This window comes from Prionailurus bengalensis, chromosome B1 (genome assembly GCF_016509475.1).
Source record: "Prionailurus bengalensis isolate Pbe53 chromosome B1, Fcat_Pben_1.1_paternal_pri, whole genome shotgun sequence".
NCBI classification, from domain to species: domain Eukaryota; kingdom Metazoa; phylum Chordata; class Mammalia; order Carnivora; family Felidae; genus Prionailurus; species Prionailurus bengalensis.
Genome location: NC_057344.1, coordinates 196,643,050 through 196,655,293, shown reverse-complemented (window position 1 = coordinate 196,655,293; position 12,244 = coordinate 196,643,050). Strand labels below are relative to the sequence as shown.

The window sequence follows — 12,244 nt, the reverse complement described above, 5'->3', positions numbered from 1 at the left end:
ATATATGGAAAGAATAGGCAATGGGGAGTCAGTTTCACACCAGGCAGCATTTAGGTCGATCACACTGCAAGAAAGTCTGTATACTTTCTACCAGCGGTGTCACTAGTGGAAACGCTAAAGCAGGCAAAACAAGAAACAAAACACCTTTAGAACTAGACACAATACGGGGCGCCTGGGTGGCTCAGTCGGTTAAACATCTGACTTCAGCGCAGGTCATGATCTCACTGGGTTTGTGAGTTCCAGCCCCACGTCGGGCTCTGTGCTGACAGCTCGGAGCCGGGAGCCTCCTTCAGATTCTGTGTCTCCTCCTCTCTCTGCCCCTCCCATGCTCATGCTCTGTCTCTGTCTCTCAATAATAAAAAAATAAACGTTAAAAAAAAAAAAAAAGAACTAGACACAATACATTATCTAGAGCCCACACTTCCAGGTGATGCTTACCTTACCCCAACCCTGGCCAGGGCATATGGGAATAAATGATCACTAAAGCTGAGTTCTGGGTATAAATCTATGGACTCCACAAATTTTTTTTTAACAGAAAAATGTAAGCCTTTTAGAAATATGAGAATCTCCAGGAAAACTGAAGAACATACACAGAGTGTAATTTCAACAAGCTTATAAAACAAAGAAAAGAAAGCAAACTTCAGAAAAATAAAGAAAAACTTAAGACTTCTCGTTTTCTTTTTATTACATTATCTTCCTGCTGTAAAAACTGATGATTTATTCATTCAACAATCAGGTTACGAGTGTCTTCTCCATAACAGGCACCGTGCTGGGGATCGGTCTGTTACAAATCAGACCTGGTTTCTGGTCTGGCAGGAGAGACAGACACGATTAAAATACCAGAGGGCAGGCACCATAAGACACCGTCTACTCTAGGAAAGAGGGGAATAGGGAAGTATTAAATATGTTTAAGGTGATCTGGGAATGCTTCACAAAGAGAAGACACTTCCACTGAGCCTTGATTTCCATAGAAGCAAAGAGGAGGAAAGAGCTGAGAGAAATACACGCAAGAGACGGGAGGAGCAAAGGGGGCGACACAGGCTGAAATGTGCAGAAAATCACAAAAGCGTGAGTAAAATAAGAGGATGTGGATTTGTTTTAAGAAACGCACTTACACCTCGTTTCTTGCTAAAACAAAACAAAACAAAACCAACCACCTGAGGAGCCAACGTTTCTGGACAGTATTGGATGAGCCAGGGGCTGTCTCTTCCAGCTTCTAGGCCTCGGCTCTCTCTGCAGAACGGGGGAGCCATCTCTCCTTACACTTGACAATGTTATTTTTGAGTGCAGCTCTTTCTGAGTGGAGGATGGATTTGATTTCCATTTCCTGAGGTACCTTGCAGCCTTGTGATACTATAATTCTACTTATGTGGGCCATAGAGAAAAATGAGTCAACACCGGACAAAGTAGGTAACCTGCTTTTTAAAGTTCTAAGATAAAAAAAAAAATCCAAATCCTGCACACATCGTTACATCTTAGAGGTGCCTTTAACATGTAGCAGGTGTAAAAGAAATAAGGACAAGCAATCTTAAAAATGTTTTCAGGCACACTACAAAGGCACAGCATAAAAAAATAAAACCCACTCACCCTAACATCACTGCTGCAGCCGATGTTTCTCTGCCTCTATTCCAGGCCCTCGTCTATTTCAGTCTAGTCTCCCGCGAGGTCAGCTCTGATCTTAAATCAAAGTGGGGGCCATCCTAATGAACACACTGCTCTTAGTGGGCCCACTCTAGTATGGTGTGGTCACAGCAGCCTCACCAGAGGGAGATGCTACAGCCTTGGACTCAAGGGCAAAGCCGAAATGCCAGTAGGTAGTATTTTCCTGATTAAAGCTACTTTCTTTTCCTTTCAAATTCTGTTAAGATCATTATTTAGAGCTATCTGGCATTTTAGATTCTGCTGTTCAAATGAATGCATAAAAAGAACACTACTGAGAGGTGCCTGGGTGGCACAGTGGGTTAAGCTTCTGACTCTTGATTTGGGCTCAGGTCATGATGTCACGGTCGTGAGATCGAGCCCCACGTTGGGCTCTGCGCTGAGCATGAAGCCTGCCTGGGATTCTCTCTCTCTCTGCCCCTCTCCCACTCGCAATCTCTCAAAATAAATAAACATTAAAAAAAAATACCACTGGGGTGCCTGGGTGGCGCAGTCGGTTAAGCGTCCGACTTCAGCCAGGTCACGATCTCGCGGTCCGGGAGTTCGAGCCCCGCGTCAGGCTCTGGGCTGATGGCTCAGAGCCTGGAGCCTGTTTCCGATTCTGTGTCTCCCTCTCTCTCTGCCCCTCCCCCGTTCATGCTCTGTCTCTCTCTGTCCCAAAAATAAATAAACGTTGAAAAAAAAAAATTAAAAAAAAAAAAAAATACCACTGAGTCCGAAAATCAATTATTAAGTCGAACCATTTGAAATTGCCGTATTTTTGTCCTACAAAAATGGGAATTGTAGACGGTTCAGGCTAATGGTCAATTGAATATTTCTCAAAGTCTTTGTAGGAAAAACTGTTTGAAATTGTATGTATAGGGGCTGGTCCCTCTCTACAACAACAGCTGGACAACTAAATACTGTGGTATCTTTCCTTAAGGAAGCTTGAAAATGATATACTCAAGTGATATGTAACTTTACTCAGTAAGAGAATATTTTAATTAATGGGGCATCTGGGTAGTTCCGTTGGTTGAGCATCTGACTCTTGATTTCAGCTCAGGTCATGATCTCATAGTTTGTGAGTTCAAGCCCCGCATCGGGCTCTGTGCTGACAGCGTGGAGCCTGCTTGGGATTCCCTCTCTCCCTCTCTCTCTGCCCTTCCCCAGCTCATGCTCTCTTCCTCTCTCAAATAAACATTAAAAAAAAAATAATAAACAACATAGCTAGCAGAGAATTTACAGATGTTAGTCTAAGAAGAGCAATTCCTAAATTATCCAAGGGAAGCTGTTTGTCCTGTTATAAAATGTCTCTAGAAGACAGGCGCGTGGGTGGCTCAGTCGGTTAAATGCCAGACTTCGGCTCAGGTCCCAATTGAGGGCTTGTGAGTTCGAGCCCCTCGTCCGGATCTGTGCTGACGGCTCAGAGCCCGGAGCCTGCTTCGGAGTCTGTGTCTCCCTCTCTCTCTGCTCCTCCCCTGCTTGTGTGCGCTCTGTCTCTGTCTCTCTCTCTCCCAAAAACTGAATAAACATTAAAAAAAGAAATTTAAGTGTCTCTAGAAGATAGTTCCCAAGACCCAGGCTGGTGGTCACAAGAACCCTTTACTGCAATGTACAGCAACCCCTCACTAAGCATGATTCTGTGAAAATGTCTTATAAGGGGGCTATTAAGAATTGTTAAGTGCTTTCGATTTTACAGGGGTGAGAAAAGAATGAAGGACTGCTTCCCTCCTTGATAGGTTTTGCCTGCTGAGGGATAAATACAATGCCAGGAAATCTGCCTATGACTTCGGTCGCTCAACTTTTGAAAAAAAAGAATGCACCTCCCCCACACCGCCCCAGTAAAAACTCTATGCTTCCAAAGGGACATAACGGCTGGTTTGAAAAGGGGGGCAGCTCCACCCTCTGTAATCTGGAGTGCTCCGTAGAAGCGAGGGCAGGCCCCGACCTTGCCCCGAGGTTTGCCCCACCCCCACCCCCTGCTATTCCGGCTACTGGTCTGAAAAGCCTGGAAACGTTGGCAGCCACAGACCCTCGGGTTTTCAGGAAAGTCTTTGGCTTTTCCCATCAGGTATTAACTCTGCAGCCTTCTCTGGTGTCTTTTGACCTCTCAGGGACTGTTTTATAGGTTTCGCAAACATCCTTTAAAATGCAGACAACAAAGCTTTTGTTAAATTTCCCTCTTCTCTTATTCAGTAGGAGACAGTCAGGGCCCCCAGGTTCCAGGTGTCTAGTATTACGTGTGGCTAAATGGGTCTTTGAGTCAGAGTGTGAAGCTTTGTTTGTGGGGCTTCCCCGGGGCCTGCACACCAGGTAGGCTTGCAGGGTTCCTACCCAGTTAGAGGGTTTGAAGAGGTGGGAGGTAGAAGATGAATTTGTTTAACTGTTTAAAAGTCACATTTCATTCTAAAAGATGAGCTTGAACGTAAATATTTGTCAAGAAAGGAAGACTGGGCACTCTTTAAATAACTCAGTCACCCCTTCCGCGGGGAGGGTGACGCAGGGATACGAGGTCCGGGTCTTCCTGTCTTGGCAAATATTTATATTCAAGAACAAGATGGTATTGTAAATCTACTTTTCTGGGAACAAATATGATTTTTTTTATAGGTCCCTCTAAACACTCCAGCTCTTCTCATTCTCTTTATCTTACCCAAAATGGCTCTGACAGGTCCAAACACACTTTCCTGCTTTTTTTTTTTTTTTTTTTTGGCTATATCATCACTAAGAAGCAGACTTAAAAGTCACAGTAAAGTGCAAAAGAAAAAAAAAGAGGGGCGTCGTATTAGAAGATAGGAGACATGGCCTCAAATTAGGGGAAATTATTTTAACTGCCGTGATCTAGAATGCCTTTTTTATTTATCAAAGCAGAATAATAAAGCCTGATCTTTATGGGATATTCTGGCACTTACCAGCAATTAACATTATACCCTAGTATTTTGTTTCTGGAGTCACATTGGCATCCTGGTCCTTCAGGTATTTCCAAAGGTCTGCAGAAGTCAGACTGCTAAAATTCATGGGGAAACGTGAAGCGATTTGAGCCCCCTCTAAAACTGCACTGCGTCATCCTCGAAACAGCCAACCAGACGTGATAAAACGACATCTAGCTTCCACAAAATGGTCTCTGCCTTCCACAGAGCAGACTGATGCCTTCAAGCCTGCCTAGGGACTCTGGGTCTGGAAGACTTACTTGAGCACCTGCTGTCTAATGTTGTTTCTCAGCTGGTTCTTATTGAGGTGAGGACTCCATGTATGAGTTGCCAAGTGGTTCGCAACAAAGCTGTCAACCCGTTGTCTCAGGTTCTGATAGGCAGGCTGGGAAGTGGGGGGGAAAGACAAATGTTAAAAATCACAAGTGTTACATAACATCAATATTTCTAAGTCTCAGGAATTTGAGGATGCTTAACAGTGTTAACGTTTTTTACATTACAGCATCAGTGTGGCCACAAGGTTTCTCAGCTTAGGACCTTCCTGCTTCAGGATAACTGAGACATGCAAATATTGCTAATTTTGTCGAAGCCAAGATGTTTGGAGATAGGAGGACACAAAGAAGAAAGACATACCTCTCATCTGTAGACAAAGGACTCGAAAATCAGATACAAGTAACTATCTGGGTTAGATTAGCTTCAGATGATCTGGAGCCAAGAAAGGGAGGGGAGCAGAGGAATAAGTCTTTGCTGAGGATGTGGCATTTGAGTTGGACCCTCCGAGTTTCACAAAGCAGCTGGTCATCGGAGACGCAGGCCTTGCACATACAGCCAACAATAGAAGCAGTGCAAGTGGATGAGAAAATGTGGGGTCAGGAGCATCTGGGAGCCTCCAAGTTGGTGGGGGAATAGAATATAAAAAAGCAGAGATACGAGGTTGCAGACAGCCCGCGGCCACGGGCTGGAGGGCATCCCAGACGTGTAGACGTCTGGGATTATGGGGTTGAGGACAGGAACTCACTGCACGTGAGCAGAGGGATATGCTATGGCTGAGCTTTCTGTCCAGTAATCTTCCGACAGGGAGAGAGTAAAGAGACACACGATATACTTTGGAAAGGAGGCAGTAACTACAGCGATGAAGATGTGTACCGGGGGAGTGGAAACGGGCTGAACCAACACTGCAAGCAGGCATTCGATCTAACGTAAGCGGTGGTCCTCAACCAGAAGCGATTCTGCCTCCACCACCCCCACCCCAGGGCACTTTAGACAATGTCTGGAGACAGTTTTGGTGGCCACAACTCAGGGAGCTGCCACTGGCATCTTGTGCGTTGAGGGCAAGGATGCCGCTGAGTGCCCCAGAGTGCAGAGGGAACCCGAACAACAAAGAACGTTCCAGCCCAGAATGTCAGTGGTGCTGAGGCTGAGAACCCCTAAGTTAAGGGAAGCAGGAGAGAGAACACATGGTATGTCACTTTTTTTTAAGTTTATTTTTGAGAAAGAGAGAAAGAGAGACAGAGAGAGAACAGGGGAGGGGCAGAGAGAGGAAGACAGAGAATCCCAAGCAGGCTCCACTGTCAGCGCAGAGCCCGATGCTGGGCTCCAACTCGCAACCCGCGAGAGAACCGTGAGATCGTGACCTGAGCCAACATCAAGAGTCGGACGCTTAAGTGACTGTGCCATCCAGGCACAGACTTAAGTGACTGTGACATCCCCGTATGTCACTTCTTAAAAGGACATGCCTAGGAGTGCTTGACCACCCTATCAGGACTGCACCCCTCCTTCCTAGAGCCTGCCCCCAACCCCCACCACTCGCGGTCTGTCACGTGGCTTTTCATGTAGTGGAGTGAGAGTCCCTGAATGGCCATACGGCTTCATCTGCTGTTTGTGGCTCCTAACCTTACCCTTCAAAGCCCGTAGTCCAGTGAAACATTCTCACGCCTTCAATCTTCTGTACCTACCATTCCCTCTACTCTCTATTTGGCAAACTTCTCGCCTTCAGAGCTCACCCTCATCTGTGATGTCACCCCTGGCTTTCCCCCATGTTCCTCCCATCCTGTGTACATCCCCCCTTTCCAACAATGCTTGCCCTGTACTGTATTTTGGGGAGGGGGGTATTTATCTCTCCACTGAAGAGGAAGCCGGGTCCTCACATTCCCTTCATCTTTGTTTCCACATAGCTTCTCACACTGCTTGGCAGATAAGCAATTAAAAAAGTAGCTGTCCACGGAGATGGCCAGATACCTATCTCAGGCACAGACGATAAGACTTCATCCCTTTGTGATGCCCCCTCATCCCTCCCAATTTCCAGACCTTTCCTGATTCCTATTTCCTGTCCTACAAGAAACACTCAGGATCCCGTCTCACATCCCTCTCCATTTATCCAAAATCAACGTGAACTAAAACGAATTCTTTCTCCCCACTGACTCTAAAACATAATTCTTGTCTCCAGTATCCCCCAATCCCAGAACCACTGGACTCAAACATCATCACAAAGCATTCAGCACTCTTGCTGCCCCAAACAAGCTCCAATCTGAACTACAACAGGTAAGTCTCCTTGTTGCCACATTCTCCTTTCAGTAAAAAGCCTAGTGACTTCAGCAATATTTTGGATCCCATTACTCCTCTGAGAAGCTTTCCTTTTCCTCTTTTCTTCCTTTTCCAGTGCTCTGCTCAAAAGCCTTGGAGTCATCCTTGACTCCTCCCTTTCTCTTCCACCCCACCTCCAAACCTTTGGCAAATTCTGTCCGCAGTAGCATCAAAATACACTCAGAATCTGACCACTTTCCACCCCCTTTACTGCCACCCCTCTGGTCCAAGGTGCTCTCATCTCCTCTCTCGATTCCCAACCCATCTCCTTACTTCTGACCACTTGCCCACCTGAAGTCTATTTTTCACACAGTGGCTGGGGTTAATCTTCCAAAATTAGGGTAATCATATATTTATTGTCCAAACCACATCATGATTGAGCGTGAAGGGGACACCCTTAATAATTACACACCTAAACCCAACCCATCTAAAAGGGGAGTCAGACCACGTCCTTAGGCTCAGAAGGTGCCAATGGCTTCTCAGCTCCAGTAAAAGCCAGTTTCTTACCATGGCATCCAAGGCCTGCCAGACCCATGAAGGGGGAGGGGGGACGGAGGGCCACTCCTATCTCACCTTCTGTCACTTTCTCCCTCACCAGGTCCTGCCTCAGGCCTTCCCACTGGCTGTGGTCTCTACTTAGAGCACTGAGCCCCACACAGCTGGCTGGATGGTCTCTTTGGCTCCTTCAGTGACGGCTCAAGTAACACCTTCTCGAAATCTTCCCTGGACAACTTACTGAAAACGAATCAGCAACCCTTCCCAACCTCACCCTGCTTTATTTCTTCCACAGAACCTATTACATGTTATCCCCTGTCTGTTTTTCGCTGCTGGGATGCAAGCTCCATAAAAGCAGGGAGGTTTTGTTCACTGCTGTATCCTGGCATCTGAACAGTGCTTTGTACATAATGAATATGTGTTGGGTGAGTAAGTTTATATACTCTGTCTTCAATATTCCTTTCAAATCTAAAAAGAAAAAAAAAAAAAAAGAGGCAATAGTCACAGTGACCAGGAGCCACTTGTAACCGAGAAAGTATACAAAACTTGGCCTTTATTACCTGGGGAGAAAGGTGCCATATTTATTTGGTTGGTGAGTTGTCTGCCTGGGACAGAAGGACAGGCCTCTCTTGATCTTCCCTCTTCACACTCTCCAGGGTGACCTCAGAGCCAAGGGGTCAGAAACGGCAGGGATCTGAGAACCAGTAATCTACAGCAGAGGAGCCTCAGCCTTAGTTAGATCTTGGGATGACTAAGGTTCTCATTCTTTGGGTAGGAGGGCTGATTGGTTTGCTAAGGTCAGATCCCTCTCTTGGTTGGCCATCAATAACCCCAGGGCAGTCTGGAGGGTTTTCTGGCCCGCAGGAACGCCAGCGGACTTTCGTACTTCTCATCTTGCTTTAACCACACTGGGCTGGATGGTGGCTTTGCTCTTGGAGAGCTCCTGCTAGGTGTCAAATGTCTTGATTCTTAAATATGCATGTGACTGACAAGCCAGTTACTGCTATAACCCTATAGATTCTGTACTGCAGGTCAGAGTTTGACATAAAGCAGGTCAGTCTTCAGGGTTCAATTATCAAAAGCACCATACCACAAATGGTCTCAATTACAAGTTGTTCTTACAGAGCAGATTCGACAGTTCCCTAAAAGTGATGCTCCTTTGCATGAACAGGGGATCTTACGTCTACTCTGACCCACTCATCACATGGAGAGGAATGTCAGGCTCAAAAGAAAACCTTGGCTTCTGTAGGATTTTTGAGACTTTCAAATTTAAGTCATATGTATGTATACGTATATACGTATATGTGAAAAAGGATATAAAATGCTACAAAACAAGAAGAAACACTTTAAATCAGATTAAAATCTGCATAATCGTTAGTAAAGCTAAGGAACAGGAAGAGTGAGACACTCATGGGGGAAAGAGGAAAGAGAACCAGAACCAGGAGGCACAGAGGTAGAAGACAAGGAGGAAAAAGAGAGGAGGGGAGGCATCAGGAGTGAAGACAGAGGGAGAAAGCAAGCACAGGAGGGGTGAGGAAAGAATTTCCGCTGCACACAGGCATCCTTTTCCGTCAGGGAAGGGGTATTATTTCAGTTCTCTAGTTTCCAACATTAAAACAAGGGACCTTGTTCTGCGGCCCCTGAAGTCCTTGCAACTGGGTATTAGGTTGAGCCACATGTAACTGCCTACAGTCGACCGTTTCTGAATGACGAAAGTTTCACTTTAATATGCACAGGTACATTTTTTCTTGGGAGAAGGTCCTGGCTTCATTAGATTGTCCAAGCAACCGTCCTCCCTTCCTTCCCACCAAGAAAGGTTTTCAGGCTCCACTTTGAGAGGATCTGGCAGGGGCATTACAAACATGTAACAATAACATTTAGTGGGGATGGGGGATGAAGATAAATTTGAGCCTTAGGTGTTGCAGCGCCCCCTTTAGCATATTCAAGTTTCCAATGTGCCTGAGCAAGGGTAACATAGAGATGTGGTTTCTCAGAACAGCAGAGTGAAATCTCTATTTTCCCGATACAAATAATCAGCGTCATCTACATAACACGTACCTGAATCTGTCTCATCTCCCATTTAAAAAAAAAAAAAAAAAGGGCAACAGACATTATTTTCAAAAAGATGGCTGTGCATATTCCCTAAAACAAAGTGAGAAAACTATATACTTCCTACACAGATGAACATCTCCAAGTATCTTGAATTCTCTGTGGTGTAAAAACCCCAACACCCCGAAAAAGCACATTCTACTTCTGGTCCACATGGTGGATCAGAGATCCCCAGATTCTCCAGAGGGTTTCCCCAGGGAAGACAGCAGAATCATGTGCAGTTTCCATCAAATCCTGGTGGACAGAGCCACAAGGAAAAATCCGTGTAAGGATGCAAACACTCCTTGTCTCAAAGACATGAGGTTCCTCAGAAAATGTGAGGAATGTGTTGAGAAAACCCTCACCCCGTGCAAACTCCAATCTGAGGGACCCAACCAGATATAAGCCAAATACCCCAATTTCCTAATTGTTTCCAACTGAAGCTTCCTGCTTCAATCATTTCCAGAATTCCAGACTCTGTGTTCCATCCTCCTCACTGACTGCTCTATCCTGGTTGTCCACTGCTCATTCTTTGCAGAATCAGCAAAGTGTACTGATTCCGGCTACCACCCTCTTTCACTCTGAAATTTGGTACAAAATCCTTCCCCTTCCCAGCCCCTAACTCTTTCCATGCAAGGAAGCACCTTGCTGACCTTTCTCCTCTTCCCATTACTCTCCAGAACTCTCTTCTTTCCTGTCCTTCTTCCACTTCAATACCTGCTGTCACCTCTCCTCCAACCTTTCCTCACTGAATGGCTTGGTTCTCCCTATCCCCCTGCCCCTTGTCACTTCAGAGAAGTGACTTGGCCTGAACCACCTTAATCCGGCAGTCAGCGGTGGAAACAAGAGTCTCAGTCTCTCTAGCCCACCTTTCCACCGTCCGGCTCTGTCTCCTTACCTCTGCCCCCACGCACACAGTGACCAGCAATGCACAATGCTAATAATTTGATTCATTACCACTGGATTCCTCCAAAGGACACAGACATGACCCTTCCCGCCCAAAAATCTTCAAGAGAGCACGCAAAAATAACTTGGATACAAAGTAAACCACGAAAAAAAAAAAAAAAAAAAAGACCAGAGACGAAAGCCCTGTTAGCATTAGTGTTTCCAGACGAGTCTCCCGAAGAACCATGACTTAGTCTTGCTCACCACCATACTCCCCACGTCCAAGCAGGGCAGGTGATTAACACGAGCCCGTTAAACGAACGACAGGATCGGCGAATGAATGAACGCACCGAGCCTCGCACAGTGCCCGGCCCCTAGCAGCCGCTCAAAGAGGAAGCGGCTGCCCAGGGAACCTGGGGAGGGAGAGGCGCTCTCAGCAGGGGCCCCAGCTGGGGAAGTCGAGGCGCAGCCGGCCGACGGACGAGTGCGGGACACTGCCCGAGAGGGCCGCCCTCGGGGTCCTCCCCTTCGCCCTGCCCCCGCAGCCCCCGTGCGCCCCGAACCTTGGTGTCCACGTCGGCCAGGCAGTCCCTGCGGAACTGGTCGAAGAGCCCCTGGCTCTTGAGGTGGTTCACGATCATGGCCACGAGCTGCGGGTCCCCGGCGCCGGCCCCCGCGCCGCCCGCCGCACCCGGGCCAGCCCCGGGGCCCGGCGGCGGCGGCGGCGGCTGCGGCTGCGGCGGGGGAGGCGGCGGCGCCGGAGGAGGCGGCTGCGGCTGCGGGTTGGTGGCCATGGAGGCCTGGGCCGGGGAAGGCGCAGGCCCGGGCGGGCGGGCGCTCCTGGGAGGCGGCGGCTGCACCGGTCCCGCCGCCTGAGGGAAGCCAACGGGATGTTGTTACGGAACCAGCGGATCCAGAGCAACCCCGGAAGTGAAAGGGAACCAGGGGAAGAGAGGAAAAGGAGGTGACAATAGCAACGGAGGTTTGGCGACGGGAGCCGCGAGGGGCCAGTTCCGGCCGCCCGCGGGCGCCCTCGCGAGGCGCGCTTGCGGCGGAAGCGGCGGCGACCAGGCGCTGCGAGCCGCGGCGTCGGGGCCAAAGATCAAGGTCAGGAATCCGGGGTGGTCGGGCAAGCGAGCCACGCGACTCTCCCGGCCAGGGGGCCGACTGGGCGCCCGCGCGGCGCCGGCCGGGTTCCCTGCGCGGTGGCATTTAGGCCTGACGCCCTTGCTTCTCTTACACGGAGCAGTCGAGATCCATAGTCGTTTGTAATGCGAACCGTAGGTGGAAGTGCTTCTTTCTCTAAACTCTCCCAACCGTCTTCGCTCAGCCTACGATCCTGCCCAGTTTTCTTCCAAGCAGGTAGCTCCAGCCGCCTCCTGTCTTTCTTCCCCTCTCTCCCTCCGGTTTTTCCGTGGGCGTCCCCCTCTTACTCCGAATGTGCCCGTGGTCTGGAACTCGCTCCATCCCAACAGCACCTTCCTGCCCGTGAAGACAAGCCCCCAGGCTTTTAGTTTTAACGGTTTGTTATGGATTATTTTGATAGGAACAGGTAACGCTCCTGTAGCTCTCATTCAGCACAGTGTGCCCCGCATGGCCCTGAAAGCTTCTTATATGCATTAATTAGT

At 48.1% G+C, this 12,244-nt stretch overlaps 1 protein-coding gene and 1 long non-coding RNA gene across 3 annotated transcripts in view; one reads left to right on the top strand and one right to left on the bottom strand.

The window, feature by feature from the left end:
- Window positions 1-11,550, bottom strand: part of BOD1L1 (biorientation of chromosomes in cell division 1 like 1) — a 53,325-nt gene extending 41,775 nt beyond the window's left edge. For both annotated transcript variants that reach the window (XM_043572953.1, XM_043572954.1), the window contains exons 1-2: window positions 11,180-11,550; window positions 4,826-4,950 (exon numbers count right to left, since the gene is read on the bottom strand). In XM_043572953.1, coding sequence (XP_043428888.1) covers window positions 4,826-4,950; window positions 11,180-11,410 — 356 coding nt within the window. In that variant the 5' untranslated portion in view covers window positions 11,411-11,550. The remainder of the gene's footprint in view (window positions 1-4,825; window positions 4,951-11,179) is intronic.
- LOC122479032 lies at window positions 5,960-7,857 on the top strand. Its single transcript, XR_006296215.1, has 3 exons — window positions 5,960-6,025; window positions 7,012-7,106; window positions 7,747-7,857. It is a non-coding gene; the product is annotated as an uncharacterized LOC122479032 (long non-coding RNA).
- Window positions 11,551-12,244: the final 694 nt, after the last annotated feature.